Source organism: Azolla caroliniana, unplaced genomic scaffold (assembly GCF_043228905.1).
Source record: "Azolla caroliniana isolate FFs.n. ecotype wild unplaced genomic scaffold, voAzoCaro1.0.p SCAF_12, whole genome shotgun sequence".
NCBI lineage: Eukaryota > Viridiplantae > Streptophyta > Polypodiopsida > Salviniales > Salviniaceae > Azolla > Azolla caroliniana.
Window position 1 is genome coordinate 16,844,435 of NW_028230447.1, and position 18,236 is coordinate 16,862,670.

Here is an 18,236-nt window from a genome sequence, read left to right on the forward strand (position 1 = left end):
CGTGTGGTGGATCGGAAAACGGACCGAGGAAGGTTTTGCAGGTGGTGTAGAAAACGAGGGAAAGGTGGCTAGGAGCCGTCGGATGTCGTGGATGCGCTCTATCGGTGATACCAGGTACTGTGTGTTGCTAATGTGGGTGGTATCTCGCGGAGTAGTGAAGAGCGCGATCGGAAGGTGATTGGGGAGGATGAGCTGTTGTGAGGAGAAATCGAGATAGGCTCGACTATGGAGGAACCAATCACAACCCAGGGTGATTGGGAACAACTGGCGTGGGAGGACGTAGAAACGATGTTGGATCTGGGCGGAACAAATGGTGAGCATGCACATGACTTGCGTATGTGAGTGGTACAACCATTGTTGGTCGCCGAAGAGGATTTTAATGTGCGGTACGTGGCTCGTGGGAAGTTGTAATTGGGTGACTACATCTGCACTGATGGAAGAGATGCTACTGCCGGATTCGAGGAGAACTTCTTGGGTTGTGTGCTGGAGGCTGGCAATTGTGGTACAAACGGACGAAGTTGATGACGTGGAGGCGTGAACATGCGAGGTCAGCTCGATCATGGTATAAACGGGAGAAGTTGATGACATGGAGGCGTGGACGTACGGGGACGGCTCAATCGTGGGAGAAACGAGAGAAGTTGATGACGTGGAGGCGTGGACGTGCGGGGGCGGCTCAATCGTGGGAGAAACGGGAGAAGTTGATGACGTGGAGGTGTGGACGTGCGGGGGCGGCTCTCCTTGTGGCACCCCGAGCATTAGTTTTCCGAGAGCTCAGAGAGGGAGGCAGTGTCGGCTAATTGGACGTTCTGCTTCTGTTGTTGATTTTGCCATTTTCGGCAATGACGCCGAATGTGGCCATAGTTGTTGGAGTAGAAACATTTGAGGCGTCCCTAGCTGTCTCGTTCGGGCAATGCATGCTTGGCGTGTAATTGCACGTTCTGGATGTCAATGTCCATGGGAGTGGCGACTGGCATAGTGTTTGTATACCTGAGATTACCTGGTGTGGTGTGTGCATGTCGTGCGCGTCTGCAGCTTCGATGCGTTGGGTGGTGAGGATGGCTTTGTGTAATGTCGTCGGGCCTTGTTCGCGTACACGGTGGCGGAGGTCATGTTGGATACGCGGCCAGAAGAAAAACAAATTCATGTCTTCCGATATGTTGGCGTCAGCCCGACGTAGGATTTGCACAAACCGAACCGCGAACCGGGTGATGGGTTTGCGTGGCTGTTGGGCCATTGACTCGAGTTGTTGTAGGGCCGTCTGGCGGGAGTCTTGATGAGCAAAATTCCGAATCATGGCTGCCTGTAACAGATCCCAGTCGTTGCGTGTCTCTTCGGGTTGTTGTACGAGCCATGTTGTTGTGATATTCTCGAGGAGTGTCTTCATTTCCATTGCCTTCCGGGGGTGTGGTCACTGGTGGTAACTAGCCACCATTTTGAAATGATCCAGCCAAGAGAGGATGTCTTCCGATGGTAGGCCAGAGAATGGTTTTGGGCGAACTCGAGGGTCCGGGAGATTCTGTTGTGGCTCGGATCGTGCTGAAAGAAATGACAACATGCCTTGGTTAGTATGGTTAACTTGTAAAATAATGTTGGATAGGGCTTGAACCAGTTGGTCGATTGGCGATGTGGGCTGATGGTCGGGAATTTGTTGTTGTAGGAATTCCGGACTCATTGAGTTTGCGTTGTCACTGTTGTTGTCGTGTTGCATCGTGGCGTGTGTTGTTGGGGTTGCTTTGCCCGTCTTCTCCACCAAGATGTGAAATGCTCTCAAGAATAGCCTCCCTTTCCATTACGTTCCAAGTTACATTTTATAGACTACTCTTAGCGTGGAGGGTGTTCTCCCGCTCCAATTAGCTCTTCTAATTATGGGGGCTTGGTAGGGGTCTAATTTGGATGGCCTAATTTGGGTGTGGTCCATGTGACCGCCACAGAAGGAGTTGTTTTTTTGGAAAAAAAAAGAATTCCATTGTTCATCCTATATCTAATGAACGTGTAAGAAAACCCCCTTTTGAGGCTGCTTCATCCGGACATTCTTCAACAAAACCCCTTTAATCTGCTTAAAGTAAATGAATGGCAAACATTGCTTTATCACGTACAACATGATTGGGAAATTTCTGTACTTCAGCACTTGCTATAGTTGCTGCATTTGTGGACAACAAACCTTCCATTATATGCATGCCCCTTGGAATTCCTTCATCTCCACAACCATAATAACAAGTGGAGAATTGAATTGTGAAATCTTTACAAACTGGTAGTATATCCTTAATTGATATCAATTTCTGGTCCGACACAAAAATTCGTGCATTGTCATCATTGAGAATATACTTGTATGAGACTTCCCTACCATCAATAGTCCGCTTTATCACAAGAGGAGAATAATCCTTCATTCCATTAAACGTTACCTTAATAAGCCTTACAATATGCAATATCTTACCCATTGTTGGAATGATTTCATTCAATTGATGTGATGAACAAATCACACAACATTTAACTTCAAGGTTGGCATGGCTCGCTCATCAAAAGGTTACATATGTGAAAGAATATGCTCAAAAAGAGAAGAAGGATGTAGAGATGGTGGGTGACAATGGTTATTTTAAAGGATTTAGCCACTTTAGAGGATTTGACAACTACATCGTACGAGCCAAAATTCTCTTTGGATTCTTGTACTCATGAATTATGTTAAAAGACTTTATGGGAATACAAAATTAAATGGAACAATCTTCTTGTCAACGTTGTGTCTTGGAGTGTTATTGTTGAAACTCTTAATTCATAGGTTTAGACAATAGTAAACATAAGGGGAAAAAAAAATGATCACATAACAATATGCTTACACTTTTCGTTAATATCATTGTAGTGCTCAGTTCACAATCAACTTTCCTCGTCGTTGATAGATATCTATACAAATCTACCATAGGACATAAATAGGACTCGAGACTTAAGATAAAATTATATTACCAAAAAAATATGCAATCTAGTAGAATCACAATAATGCTTTGTTCTTCGATCTCTTTTCCATGTTTGATCACTTGTTTATATAGAATAATATGTAGAAATAATCACAAAAGAGATTAGGATACATGGTGTATTCTATCGCGTTCTTGATTACATTCTAAAATAAAAATGCATTTGTACACCTAGTCCATACTAGGTTATGCTTGCATATTACTTAATAGCTAATAATTACATATTTTATGAGGTCACAAGTCTAATTGTCAACTACCTACTAGTTACTTAATTGCTCCCTTGATTCCTTGACGTAGATGAACACATCTAAAATTTTCTATTTGTGGTGCGTTTGGCCCTCGACTTGCTTGTGGGATAATGGATAATTGTTTGAAATACCAACTAGGTAAGTCCTTGCATTTTTTAGAATATAATTCAATTTCCGGTCAACAGACCACATGTTGTTAACCATTTGGTGAGGGACATATAATATTGAATAAGACATAAATATAAAATAATATAAGAAGAATAGGGACACACTTAGAACTAAAATATTTGGTCACCTTTAACAAGTGGTGGTCCATAAATCTAAGGCTCATGAGCCTCATGAATTGAATAGGGACAAAGATTTACCGAAACCAATTATTGCACATCTCTCTTACTTTTTATGGGGAAATTCCAATTTATAAATTGGATTAAACAATAGTTGAAGATAATTGTATTGTCATAAAGTTATGCGCATGCGTGCGAAAAGGTGAGTGGGACCAATGGGAACCTAAACCAAGGAAGATGGTTCGTAAATAAAAAGTCATAGGGGTTGATTGTTATGAAGGCGCCCCGTCATGTTAGATTCATCGAGCCAATTTGCAAGTTTGTGTGAACATGAACCATGAAGGAGTTGAATGAATAAACTTTAGAGCATGAAATTTCTAGGGAAATGTTGATATGAGTATCCTTATATATTACGTATGATAGCATATAGATGTATGTATATGCATATTAGTATGTAAATACTAACATGTAAAGTATATGTACATGCTTGTGTGATTGCATGTCATGTGGAATTGTGGAATTGTGTGTGTGTGTGATTATGTATACTAGTAAGTGTGTAAATATGTATATAAATATGTTTATGTGAGTGAGTATACGTAGATTAAGGTGTATGTGTGTGGGTTGATATGTATGCGTGTACGTACATGAGTATGTGAATTTGTACGTATATAAGTGTGTAAATTTACATGTGTATTAAATGGGGTGTGTATATTGGTTTATATTTTTCAATGTCTATGTATGTATGTATCTATAACGTGCATGTGAATATGTCTAAGCATAAGTGTATACACATATGTGTTTTTATTTTTATTTTTATTTTAAAGATTTAGATATCCTATCATTAGTGTAAACATTTTACAAGATTTTAAAATTCTATGTGATCGGCGGGGGAAATAACCATTTCAGAGGCTGAAAATGCCAATAAGGAGTGCCGTAATTGGATATCATGAATGGAGTAGCTGTCCAAAAGATAAGAAACTCATGTTGTTGAGCAATTTTAGCATCAGAATCTCCAACTATACCATCCCATTGACCCTTTAGAGTATGAACGATGTCTAACCAAATATTTGAAACCAATTCAGTTGGTGATGTTTTAAGTTGATGGAAAATGAGACAGAACCGAGCCTTCCGGATGTGATATACAATGGTACTACTCAATATCTCCCATATTGGTTGGACTTCCTTCTGTATTCCTGAAAACTGTAATGACATCAATGGTAATGTATGAACACTTCCAGATTTAGTGTAAAATCCACGGTCCATATGTTCGGTGTCATAATGGAACGCATCATGGACAAAAGATGTCCAAACCACAATGCCCCAAGTGAAAACCAATGGGGAAAATAGTTAGCAAAAATTCTAAGGAGACATTGTCATATTGGTTAAGACTCAATGCGTTCCCATAAACAATGTTTTTGAGTTTCCATTTGTAAATGGCATCAAGCACAACCAAAAGATACTCCCATCCTATGCTACCATGTGCCAATTGGCAAGGCTCGGTGTACAAGTAATCATTGTACATGCAATATTTGGTGTGACCGTTTTCTTGCCCATAAGATAACCCAGAAGTTTGCAAGGAATTGGGGAGTAATACCTTGTTGATTCCAATATTGAAATGCAGATGGTACATCCCATATATATCTGAAAGCACATGTCTTCCCAAGTGTACAGAATATTGGAAGAAATTGAACTTGTTACATGTAAAAGGATCTGTCCATTGATAATCAATTGGGTTCCAATCTAATATGAATATCGTTTTTTTTAGCCAACACCCACAACTTCCAATGTGCTCTTATTTCCTCTATCATTGGATCAATATACCATTTACAGTTTGCATAACCGATGACCCTTATCTTGTGTTCAATAGCATAAGGGCAATCTATCACCATTTCCCTTGACTAAGACAATTGGTTTGTTTCATCCCCCTTTCATCCACCTCAAAAAGTTGGTAGGTCTTATCATATGAATACCCCTTAACAACCAAGAGTACTTCCAATCTTGAAAAAACCCCAACCCATCTATGGTTAGAGTTATTGGGTGGTATGGGGAGTCTACTCATTGCTTCTTGAATTTGTTGATACATTATTTGGCCATCATGCCTAGGATTTCTTTTTGCTCTCCCCATGAACGCAATAAAAATTCTTGCCAGGTCTGAACTGTTTTCATAGGACCATCAATCATTTCCCCCCACGATAACCATTGTCTAGAACCCAACACTAAACCATCTGATGTTGTAAACAATGGGTTCCAGATTATCCTTTGTATGAGATACTCAAGATAATGTTTGGGGTTGGGTTTATTGCGAAGCAAACTAGGTAATACTCGTTTCCATGTTGCAAATAATGTCCTAATAAATTTGTCTTCCCATCTATTGGCTGAAGGTACTCGGAAATTTTCCCTAAATATCTAATTTACCTCCTTCAACTATGGGCCACCTAAGCAAGGAGAGCAATCTGAATAACAGTCAAGCAATAATACTTTCCATATCTCTTGCCCCGGTGTAAATCCTCTTAGAGCAACTTACTTAACAATGCTCTTGATTGGTCTATTGGATCAATAATACCTATTCTTCCTTTAGAACGAGGTAAGGTAATAAGATCCCATTTCACTTTAGACCGAGCATTGTCTTCTGTTTTATCGGACCACAAGAAATTACCAATCAATCTACACATTTTCAGAATACACGACTTGGAGAATATCCAACATGACAAAACATACCACGTTGAAGCCAATAAAACCTGATTGGAAACTACAATCCGACCAACAAAAGACAACTTGGCTGAACTCCATAATAACAACTTTTTCCGCAATGACAATAGGAGGGGCACCACTTGATTTTCCATTGAAAGATCAATACTTATCATACATCCTAGGTACCAAACTGGGCAACCTGATGGTATCCACCGAAATTATGGAGGTGGATTCCATAAAGGAGAATCTACTGTTGGGAGACAGGTCCCTCCGGATGGGAAGGGAGAAGAACAGTGCTGATGAACAAACTCGGCCGAGGCCGAAACCGTATGACGAGTACCCGGCTATGGAGAGCCGGATGGTGCAGACCCGGTGAGAACCGGATGAGGAGTACCCGGCTACGGAGAGCCGGATGGTGCAGACCCGGTGAGGAGTGCTCACCGGATGAAGAGACATATTCGTAAATATGTTTATGAGAGTCCATCATGGCTATATTTGTAAATAGCCAAAAAGTCATATTAGTATAAATATGACTTAGGGCAAACTTTTAGTTGTGGTTGTTATTCTTGTTGGTGCAAGAAGAGAGAGAGTGCGTAACCGTGTACAGAGAGAGAGAGAGAGAGAGAGAGAGAGAGAGAGAGAGAGAGAACGAGGTCGTTGCCTCTGTTGAAACCGCCGCCTGTGGCGAAGATCGTGAGCACGAGGTCGTTGCCTTCGTGAACTCACTGTTGTACATTCTAACATAGTGATAGTTTGCAGCCTGTGGGCTGCCGTGGTTTTTTCCCTAGTTTGGGGTTTTCCACGTAAACATCTTGTGTACCCTTCTCTTCTTTGTGTCGTGAATTTATTTCCCGTTTTTCTATGTATGATTCTAAGCTCGGTTGTGGCCGAGCGTTGCGTATACGGAGCGTGCAGTTCCTGTCATCTACATCCCCCACCCAAAATGCAAAGGACTTGTTCCAATTGACTAGTGCACCTAAAGCCTTATAGAATGTGGATATGACCAATTCTGTTTTTTATAGATTTTCCAAATCACCTTTTAAGTAAAGGGTAGTGTCATCTACAAATTACCCTCTCGAAGAATTTGTTGGAATGTTGTACATAAAATTTGCTTTGAATAAGTCCCAATATTTAATGAAGAATGTTGGGGTTAGGCCATCCATACATGAACAACAATTTTTAGGCGAAGCTTGCAATGCTTCACTCAATTCATCATAAGTAAGAATGTCCTGAAGACGCACATTCATATCTTGTGTTATTCTTGGATTCAACTTATTCCATACACAAGACCAACTTATTAAATCCTCATCGTAAACGGAAACAATTGATAATAGGTTGGAATAGTATCATGTAACTATTTCTCTCATAACTTGAGGTTAGATGAGATGGTCCCATTCTCATGTTGTAGCTGTTTGAGTGAAACCGCATTATGATTGGTCTCATTGCATGAAAAAATTCAGCTATGCATTTATCACCCATTTGGGTCCAATTAGTTGCCCTATGATGATATTGAAATTCTGCACGCTTTTGTAATAGTACAACAAGTTCTTGTTTTGCTGACCTAAGTTTCTCAGCAATCCAAGTACAATGTGGATAACGTTCTTGTAACGTTGTAAAGAAACAAGAGAAGTACGTGACCGTTTCTCCTTTGCTGGCAGAATAGAAAACCTTTCCTTGGATTTACACCTGAAAAATTCTAAAATACATCGTAAGCCATTAGCTCCCCGCATAGCCATTGATGAAAGAAACTTTCCGGATAAGTAAAATCTATCTAGGAGAGATAAATTAGTACCATCTACACACCTATTTGATCTTGAAAACAAAAGTGAGGTGTTTGTATGCACTATCGAAGGAGCGTGCCAAGCATCTAACATTTGTAAGGAAAAAACCAATTGTTCCCTTAAGGCAAAAGTTGCATAGTTGCTACCTCATGTCCCCTTAATATTACTTCCCCAAAATTGTCATAATTAACATATTTATCAAAATGTAATGTTTGTTGTCTAACAACCAATCAAACATCCACTGCCACCCACATTTGTTTATCATATCCACAAAAAGGAAAGGTGTTGGTCGAGCAAGCCCAACCTGATCCGGATCGGTTGAGTAAGTTAGAACCGGATCGGTGTCCGGATCGGAGTGTAACCGATAGGCTGTTAGAGGCCTACGATCCTAGCCTAGTACGTTGTCGTAGTGTAATTCGCACACTACGTGAAATATGTAAAAAAATATATCCGATTTAAGTACGCATAAATAAATAAAAGAAAATATTAAAAATATTGTTACATGCATAGGGCAAGATTCAAACCCTATACCTCCATGCAAACAAACCCAAACTTTACCATTGTACTAACTTATCATAAGTATTTAAATATAGATTTAATAGGTATAAGACTTATATTTATGCCTATTTTTACAAAAAAGTAAATCATGCACTAGAGTGCGTGAAAACTTTATTTGGAAGAAAAAGGCAAGTCAATTACTCATGCACATCTAGTGTGCATGAGCACTATATTTAGGAAATAAAAAAGCATGGTTGAAAAAGACAACTCATGCACATCTAGTGTGCATGAACACTTCAGGAAAAATCATGATGTTATGCTTAGCCTCTTCCATCACTATATAAGGAAGAGAGAAAATATGTATATGGTTGTTGATTTTTTATAAGGGTTGATTAATATAAAATATTCGTGGGAATTCACGATTTTGCCATCTATTTCTCTCTTACAATCTAAGTATCAATTAATGCACTATACTCGTGGGATTCACGAGTTTCACATCTTCATCTTGCAATCTATTCGTAACAAACCGTATCTCATATTCTTCTTTCTCCTAGTTCAAAACTCCAGCGGTTCCCACTTGACTCATGCAACGATCCGACACCGAAAGGCACGACAACGTATGCATATTTTTAGGAGTTAGTGTCGGTCATTCCTACGAGCATTGAAGTACATGTCAGTCCTTTTAAGGACTTGTATAAAAGCGCTCACTGAGCACATTGTATGTACAAAGTGTTATTATTTTGAATTGAGTTCACTATTCTACTCTCTCTGGCTCTCCTACTCTCTCTCCCTCTGTCTCTGTGTTTTGTGAAGCTTCCATTAAACCTGCACATATTATCTATCGATATCTGGTGACGTCGGTTACAACTACGAGCTTCCGCACGTAACTCTTTTCATGGTATCAGAGTGCGAGGGTTGAAAATCCTTAGCTGTTGACAGAAAGCGCTAAGTAGACAAGAAAACCTAAGTTGCGGAAAAGAATAGGCTTAAGAAAGATGGACAGAGGAATGGCTAGCTCGCTTCCAACGGAAAAGCTTGAGAGAAGCAACTTTGCATCTTGGTCTTACAAGATGCACCAGTACCTGTTCAGACACAATTACTTGAGCTATGTTGAAGGAGCGAATGAAGGGGGAATGAAGTAGCGTCGGAGCCGGCACATAAGGACTTCCCGGCATGGGAGCAAGGAGTGAGCAAAGTGTTGTATTGCCTTGCATCCTGTGTGCATGACCAGATGCTCGGCTACATCAGAGATGCGAAAATGCCGAAGGAGGCTTGGGAAAATCTCAAAACGATTTTCACCGCAAGTACCACAACCTGTAAGTTACAGCTCCGGCAAGAGCTCAACAACATCCAGCAAGGGGATATGTCAGTTACAGATTATACCACTAAGATAAAGGAGATCTGTGATGCATTAGGGTCCATCAACATAGTGGACGAAGACAAGATAGTCCAGATCTGCCTTGGTGGTCTAGCGTAGAGGTACGGGCCTATCTGGACAATGATTTGCACCCGGGAGAAGCTACTTCCCTTCTTTGACTTGTAATCAATGTTGATGGTCGAAGAAAACCACGCGAGTGGATCGAGGACCACTCAATCGGACAACCGGATACTGTACATAGAGGCAGATCGGCCCCACAGGCATGACAAACGAGGTGGATCGGTCCGGTAGTGAATATGACGACGGTTCGTGTGGTGTTGGTAGTTGAAAAGCAAGGCAGAGAAAAAAGCTCATAACTTCTTCATCTCATATCCAAATTTCAAAAGAAAAGATTCGTTGACAAAGAGAACTTTCTTGTATGAAAATTTGGGACGACAAAGAAGAAATAGTGATATAATAAAACGCCTCAACTCGAGGATATGTAAAAAGAAAAGAAAAGAAAAAAGCAACTAAAAACTTATAAATAGGAAGGTATTCTTAGCAATTAGGGGGGAGGGAGAATACAATATCTACAAGGAGAAGTAAGGAAGAATAAGAAGATTAGAAGAAGTGAGAAAATGCTTAGTAGAAGAAAGAAGGAAAGACTATCCCGAGAGGTAGGGGAACACCAGACAGGATCAAAGGCTTTGAATTGCGAGACACTAAGACACCAACATAGAATAACGCAATTCGAGTACTCACGTATACTGGTCATAAATGGATTATAGATCCTGATCCGATCAAAGTACAACCCGATTGGCACATATGTACTCATGAAAACACATGGCTACGTAAGGTCAGTTGGGACCCTTTGCAATGGACATGGCGTGATCCTTACGCGGGGCAAGGAAGCAAACCCATCCCTTTCTTCCAATTCATAACAAGATTGGGTCACCATATTCTAGCTGCTCAAACCGCTCGAGAGCCGATTGCTGCGAAGGTCTGGCACACATTTCAAGTTCCTCCCACAATTATCACCAAGTTTTGGTAGAAAATCTGGAAACAACAACACGCGAGGCGAATTACCACATTCCAATGGCTATTAATACATAAGTCCCTACAGGTGAGAGCATGGCAACGTGGGAACCTTAGCTCTCCTAATTGTGTAGAGTGCCCAAATGCAATAGAATCAATATGACACGCTCTGTGGGACTGCCCAACGTCACATCGAATATGGTGGGGGGTTGGCTGCTTGTTGCAATTATGCCAGGTGTAAGGCTCCATTAAGTGGGGAAATATATGTTGGCTATCATGGCAAACCCCAGTTGGCATATACGAGCATCCGGAGGAGGGGATGACTTTGGTGATAAAAGCACAAGAGTTTTTTTTATCCACCAGCGGCAATGTCCACTCAACTCATCTTAATGTCAAATGTCATGCTGTGTTGGAATTGGTCAGCCCAATAACTCTTTGGATTCGATGGAAACAACGGTATAGACGGGTCTTCTCCATCTAAACTGCGCATCCAACAAGGTTACTGCAAGAGACGTGGAGTGAAATTGTAGCCACTTTAAAGAGCCAATATAATGGCCTCAAGGGTGGCTCCGATGGAGTTGAAAGACAACGAATAGCCTTCATCCAACAATGGTCGTCCTCTCCCTTTTCTTGAGTCAATGTGCATCCACATAAGATGGAACTATCGCGTCCCTACAGGGATTTGTACATAATCGTCTCATTTGTAAAATTTTATAACTAATGGAAGGAGTTTTTGTTTTTGGAAAGAAAAAAGAAAAAAGAAGAAGAAGAAGGAAAGACTATATTATGAACTAGTGTGTTGAGATTAAAGTAGTTATTTGAGGTTGTTAATCTTAGAGTTTAAGAAGATGGCATTATTTTCCTAATAGTATATTGAAGTATTCTTTTTTCTTCCTCTTCTTTTCTATCTTTTTTCTATATCTCTCCATTAGTAGTAATCCGGGTTGTAATAGGAAAAAATCTTCAAAATATTTTAAGATTAAATCAAATTATCATTGTTCATGCAAAGGTAATTGATTCTAATCAACATTGAAATGATAAACTTCAATCAATTACGCAACAAGAAAATGGAGATCAAGGATATTCAATTTTAAGATATACAAGAAATAAGAGATTTAGAGGGAGCTTGTGTGCATATAATAAAGTGCATGAAATAATTAAAATGATAACATTGAGTCTTGGATAGATCATACAACATTTAAGTGGAATGCATGAATACTTGATTAACGATGTACAGGAAATAAGAGATTTAGAAGGAAACTTTTTGCACATCGAATAAAGTCATTGAAGAGTTAATATATTCAATGGATAAAGAGGAGTTGTGTTTTATTTTGACATGGGAGAATGAAGATGAGGAGGGACATGATAAAACAAAAATCGGGAGAAAAAACATGACCAAGTGGATCGGTGGAGGTGAACAAGTCATTGAAACCTAGGTTGAAAAGACTTCAACGTCTAGTTCACAACTTCATGAAGTTAGGCCCAATCTTACTTTGTCATCATCTCCTCCTCACTCGTTTGTTTGCGATTCTTGTGTGTATGACTATTCATGCACAATATCTATGTTTGAGTCTGGCATATTGATTTCACGCATCTGCGCTTCGTTCGAAGCTCCGTACGTAACATGCAACCGAAAATGCCATCCGACAAAATAGCAAGGAACCACGTTGCAATTACAATGGTTGTGAGCTAGCTAAGCTATACAAACATTTATCAAATGAGGTGACTATAAAAATGTCTTCCATTGCTCAAAACTCTACCTTTTTTTTACATGGACGCAGAACTATTGTTGATGCCAGGGGGATTTGATTCGAGATGTAATGTGGCTAAAGTAAAAAGGGTGTGGAGGTACATGCCTATACCAATCCAATAGCATAAGCTTGTACATGCCTACCAATCTAATAGCATCATCTTGTACATGCCTACCAATCTAATACCATCATCTTGTACATGCCTCTACCAATCCAATAACATCGTCTTGTACATGCCTACCAATACTATACTGAGATGCTAAGCAATGAAACAAACAGAAACAAGAATCTTCTCCTCGAAGCTAACCAAATGGACATAGGGGACATTGATGATGATGATTCGACACATACAATTCACACAGTAGCCACCACTCGAAAACGTCACACACAAGCTTCTGGAGGGAGAGGAGTGCATATTTATCGGCAGTAGCTACGCACCTTATAAACTTTATCGTGACACACGAGCTTCTAAGAGAAATCCGGAAGGAGAGGGGGACATCTTTATCGGCAGTAGAGTAGGCACCGACCCGATAAACTTCTTTATCGTGGCACACTAGCTTCTAAGAGAAGTGCGGAAGCTTCCGGAAGGAGAGGAGGGTATCTTAACCGGCGGATAGCCACCCGCTCGATAAACTTAACTTGTATCGTGACAGACACACGAGCTTCTAAGAGAAATCCGGAAGCTTCCGGAAGCTAAGCTTCCGGAAGGAGAGGAGGGCATCTTTATCAAGGGGACCGGGCCGCGATGATTTGAATCATCGCCGATTGCTAATCACACCACTAATTGCCGCTGATTACTGCGGACTGCCGCTAATCGCTTGCTAATCAACCCACTAATTGCTGCTGATTACTGTGGACTGCCGCTAATCGCTTGCTAATCACACCACTAATTGCTGCTGATTACTGAGAACTGCCGCTAATTGCTTGCTAATCACACCACAAATCACTGAGTACCTTCCATTTGATCCAAATCCATTCATTCATTCAGTCATTTCTCCTCCTCCTCCTTCCCTAATCAGCCATGGCCGCCTTCCCTCTGTGCATTCCTGTCTGCATCGAATGTGGGAACACAGACAACCCCTGCCGCTGCAAGATCGTCGGCCCCACGCTCGGATTCGTCGCTTTCTTCGTCTCCGCCATCGTTGAGTGGCCCCTGGGAGCCCTCGTCTGGTGCTTCAATCACAAGAAAGGCTCAGAAATCATGGCTCAACCTGTCACTGTCGTCCGACCCTCCGTTTCTTCTTGTATCCCCTTCTGAGCTTACATCGTATCTACTGGCCCTTGTAATTGCGCCTTGCAAAAGAAAAAGTATAGGTATGTCTTGCTCTTTCTTTTTATGGATCCTGCTATCGATCTGGATCCTTTAGGTATATGTACTTATTGATTTGATTCTCTGAGTTCTTCTTTTCTTGTAACATGCAACATTCTCTTGCCGTGGATCTGTTTTGCATGTTTTGTTTTGCTTCAGATCCTCATCGCGTGGATCTATCCTGCATGTTTTGTATTGCTTCAGATCCTCTATCTGTGGGGCTCTTACGCATGTTTTGTTTTGTTTCAGATATCGTTTTAATTTGGTATATTTCCACATCTAGATCTATGTCTTTTACTTCAGTTTCATTTCTTCTGGTGTGAATGTATTATACTGTTTGTGTATTTGCTGCAGATTCAGATCTCACGATGTGGCTCTACTAAAATGTATATGTTTTTTGCTTCAGATCTCATTATGTGATTGTATGTGGAATGTAAGTTATGTGTTTTTTGCTTCTGATTTCAATCTCATCATGTGAGTGCGTGTGGAATGCAATTTATGTGTTTTGTGCTTCCGATCTCATTTTGTGAATGTATGTGGAATGTAATGTATGTGTTTTTTGCTTCTGATTTCAATCTCATTATGTGAGTATATGTATTATACTGTTTGTGCATTTTGCTGCAGATTCAGATCTCACGATGTGGCTCTACTAAAATGCATATGTTTCTTTCTTCAGATTTCATTATGTGATTGTATGTGGAATGTAAGTTATGTGTTTTTTGCTTCTGATTTCAATCTCATTATGTGAGTGCATGTGGAATGCAATTTATGTGTTTTGTGCTTCTGATTTCAATCTCATTATGTGAGTATATGTGGAATGTAGTTTTTTGCTTCTGATTTCGATCTCATTACATGAATGTGTGTAGAATGTAATTGATGTGTTTTGTGCTTCCAATCTCATTATGTGAGTATATGTGGAATGTAATGTATGTGTTTTTTGCTTCAGATCTCATTTCGCGGATATGCTAGAATGTATGTTTTCTTCTTCTAGTTCTTGATTACTGCTCATGTTTGTGCCTCATATCTCATCATGTCCATCTGTGATTTCGCAGAAAATCTCATGATTTGGATCTATAAGATTAAGAATCTCTTTTTGCCGCTTATGTATGCATCGTTTGTTTCATTTTGTGCAGTGAGAACATAAAAGGGCGTGCTTGCAGAGACCCTAAATCCATATTCATTCACATGTTCTGGTGATTGTAAATGAAGGTGTTTCCATTTCTCCTTGAAAAGGTTCTGCAATGACTCCTCTACTAGAATTCTAGGGTATGCAGAGTATTGATCTCATCTCAGGATGAACTTAATAGCTATGGATATTTAGTTTAAAGAGCCTCCATGTATATATTGCTAGACCTAATTGATATTTGGATATGTGTTACACTGTTATATATATACAATGATGTTTGCTTGCTAAATTGTTTTGAGTGAATGGAGAGAGATTCAACGGATTATCCGTGTGAAGCTCTTATTGGGTGTTAAGAGTCACGTGGCCCAATTTGATCGAAGCCTATGGTCAGAGTTCAGTATTATGTGGTGGCCGAAACGAAGTATGAAATCTCGATGATACCAACTTCGATTCAGTAATGGTAGTGTAATCGTTTGGTTGATTTGATGTCCACCTTCTGTAAAGATGGGGCGTTACATCATCAAGTCATTATTTTGCTTTCTCTTGTGAATCGAGGATTATATCCAATTCCTTTTGATGTTTTTGCTGAGAAATGGCACATCAGAAACATTTTAGTTCAGTTAACTAGACCAGTAGCTTCAGCTCAACAAATCAGAAGATAAGGTGCTAATAACAAGATATGTAGTCTTTTAGGCTGTCTCTTTTGGCAGGCATATCAAAAATCAAGTCTCATTGTATGTGTTACCTACACCTTGGAGAATGCTTGTGGATCAAGACAGTACCATGTCATTACTAATAAGCTCTAAATATTTTGTGTGGTGTTTTAGGCTGATTTGGTACTGAAAAAGTTATTTCTTATCTTCTAGAAATTTTTATCGAATCAAAGGTTCATAATCTCTTCTACTCATCGGTTGTAGGATGATTACGAATCAATTCCTAATTTTTTTACATGCTTGTAATGTGGATGTGGATGAGGTTATTGGCACCTCCTTGAATTTCTTTGCCATATTTCATTCACTTTGGCCAGACATATATTCTTCTGTCATGATTGCAAGATGTGTCTTACTAAATCTACAACATTTCTAAAGATAGTGAGAGATCATCAAATGATTTTTCATCGAATAGTTACCAACTTAGTCTAGCTAATAGCAATCATGAAAAGCTTAAATAATGGAAGGTAAAAGCTTCTTTTCAGGTTGAGCACTTGTATGTATGACAATGGAGAACCCCCATGATGATGAGCTCAACAAAATTTGAAGTAATATAAATGATATTGGCAAGTAATGAATGCAAATTACTTGGATGGATAATCATTTGGTTTTTGAGGTGGTTGAAATAGATTGTTTTGTTCGTGTACTTTCTTCTCTTGAAAGAGGCTCATTAATGTAAAGAATAATGGCTGTAGCACCATAGCCATTACAACAAGCGTTAGTGGTCCCACCATGTTTTGTGTTATTCCATCAAATGTTTGGGGCTATAAGACTTTAATTGAAAATCAGTAACTTAGGACAAATCATTTTTTGGCATGGAGCATTTCTGCTTCATTGTGCGGTGTATTATAATTTATAAAGTGGAAAAGTTGAAATCTTATTATATACAGTTTCTCAATGATGAATAGTTGTGTGAACCAATGGTACCTAACTAGTTTTTTGCCTCTTAAGGCGCTTCCAATCAATATTGACATTATTGAGGCATTGGTGTGTATTTTGATGAGGTCTCTTTGTTAGTATGACTATTAGTGACACATTGCCTCGGACCTATTCATAATTAATTGGAAATTGTTGACTGGGAGTGTTGTTGCAATGTTCTTTTCGATTATCTAAAGTGCGTGCCAATGGTTTGCCATAGTATTTTTCATAGACTATCATCACTCTTCCACGGCCACAATGTTTTGCATCTTACAAACAGTAACTCATAGGCTACTAATTGTAGGATTTGATGGTTGCTCACCTGTCCAAAGGCCTTTGAAAATGTTATGTGGCATGTAAATTTGTTTTGGAAAGCATCCTAAAACTCAAATAGAAAAGTTTTACCCTGTCAGCATTGACAAGGGGAAAATATTACCCCTCATTCATACACAAGTAACTTTGTAAAATGCTCGTCCAAACAAAATATAACGCTACAACTTTTTTAGCTAACGTTATACACATAATTTATAATGGGTCATCACTAATCAAACATGAGTCATGACTATATTCTAAAATTTCAGTTCCTCGCTAGGAGGAGATATCATGATTTAGTAATAAACATTGTATCAAATGATATGCACTGTGTGTCATGATTAGATTTGGGCTCAGTTCCATTTCGGTTTGGTTTGGTTTCATAGAAATAAAAAACCAAACCAAATAGTTTATGAACTCTCAAGTCACTTAAACCAAATCATTTAAAAAACGTAAATCAAACAATTTTAAACCAAACCGTTTAGGGAAAAGTTAAAAACAAATCAAACCATTTAAGTAAAGGTAATAATAAAAAATACATTTATTTCGTAAGCATTTAAGTCAAATTAAATAAATACAAATATATTAAAATTAAAAACTATTAAAACAAGTAAGCATTCACGTTAAATTAATTAAATCAACAAAAAACATTGACTAAACCATTAAATCAATAAACTATAAAGGAAACAAATTTAACCAAAAACCAATAAACCCTTACACCGAACCATTTAGACCTATAAACCGATAAGCTTGAATTTTAGAACCAAACCAAACAAAAACCAAACCGGTTAATAATAATTGAACCTAATCAAGCTGTTTAACTATATTAGAATCGATAAAATGTTAAACCATGACTTAATGATTCAGTTTGGTTTGAGTCAAAATCGAGCCCATAGCTAGCTAATCATGATTTTATTATTTCATAATTGTTTAGAGATGATTCATGAATAAAGCAACAATAGAATGGCTCCTTAGTAATTATTGAGAAACTACTTTCATACTACTAGCATCATATTTTTCACCCATAGCAAACCAAGCATCATATATTCAAGCTAAAACGTAATATAATTTATTAATGGTCCCATGAAACCGATTTCTAAGATAAATAATATCAAAAATTGGTTTTCAAATCATCAATTGTGTTATCCGGTGGGACAAGTGTGACAAGGTGTGAAACGAATCATGGAGGGCCAAGCACTAGCAACCAAACAAAGGGAGCTGAGCATTTAGGAAGAACGGTTGGAAAACGCCGA

The 18,236-nt window shown here is 39.1% G+C and overlaps 1 protein-coding gene across 1 annotated transcript; it reads left to right on the forward strand.

The window, feature by feature from the left end:
* The first annotated feature begins 13,250 nt into the window (after positions 1-13,250).
* Positions 13,251-15,583, forward strand: LOC147857265 (cold-regulated protein). The gene is made up of 2 exons (XM_087328123.1): positions 13,251-13,922; positions 15,051-15,583. The coding sequence occupies exon 1, from the start codon at positions 13,630-13,632 to the stop codon at positions 13,864-13,866; it is 237 nt and encodes a 78-aa protein (XP_087184249.1). The 5' UTR covers positions 13,251-13,629; the 3' UTR covers positions 13,867-13,922; positions 15,051-15,583.
* Positions 15,584-18,236: the final 2,653 nt, after the last annotated feature.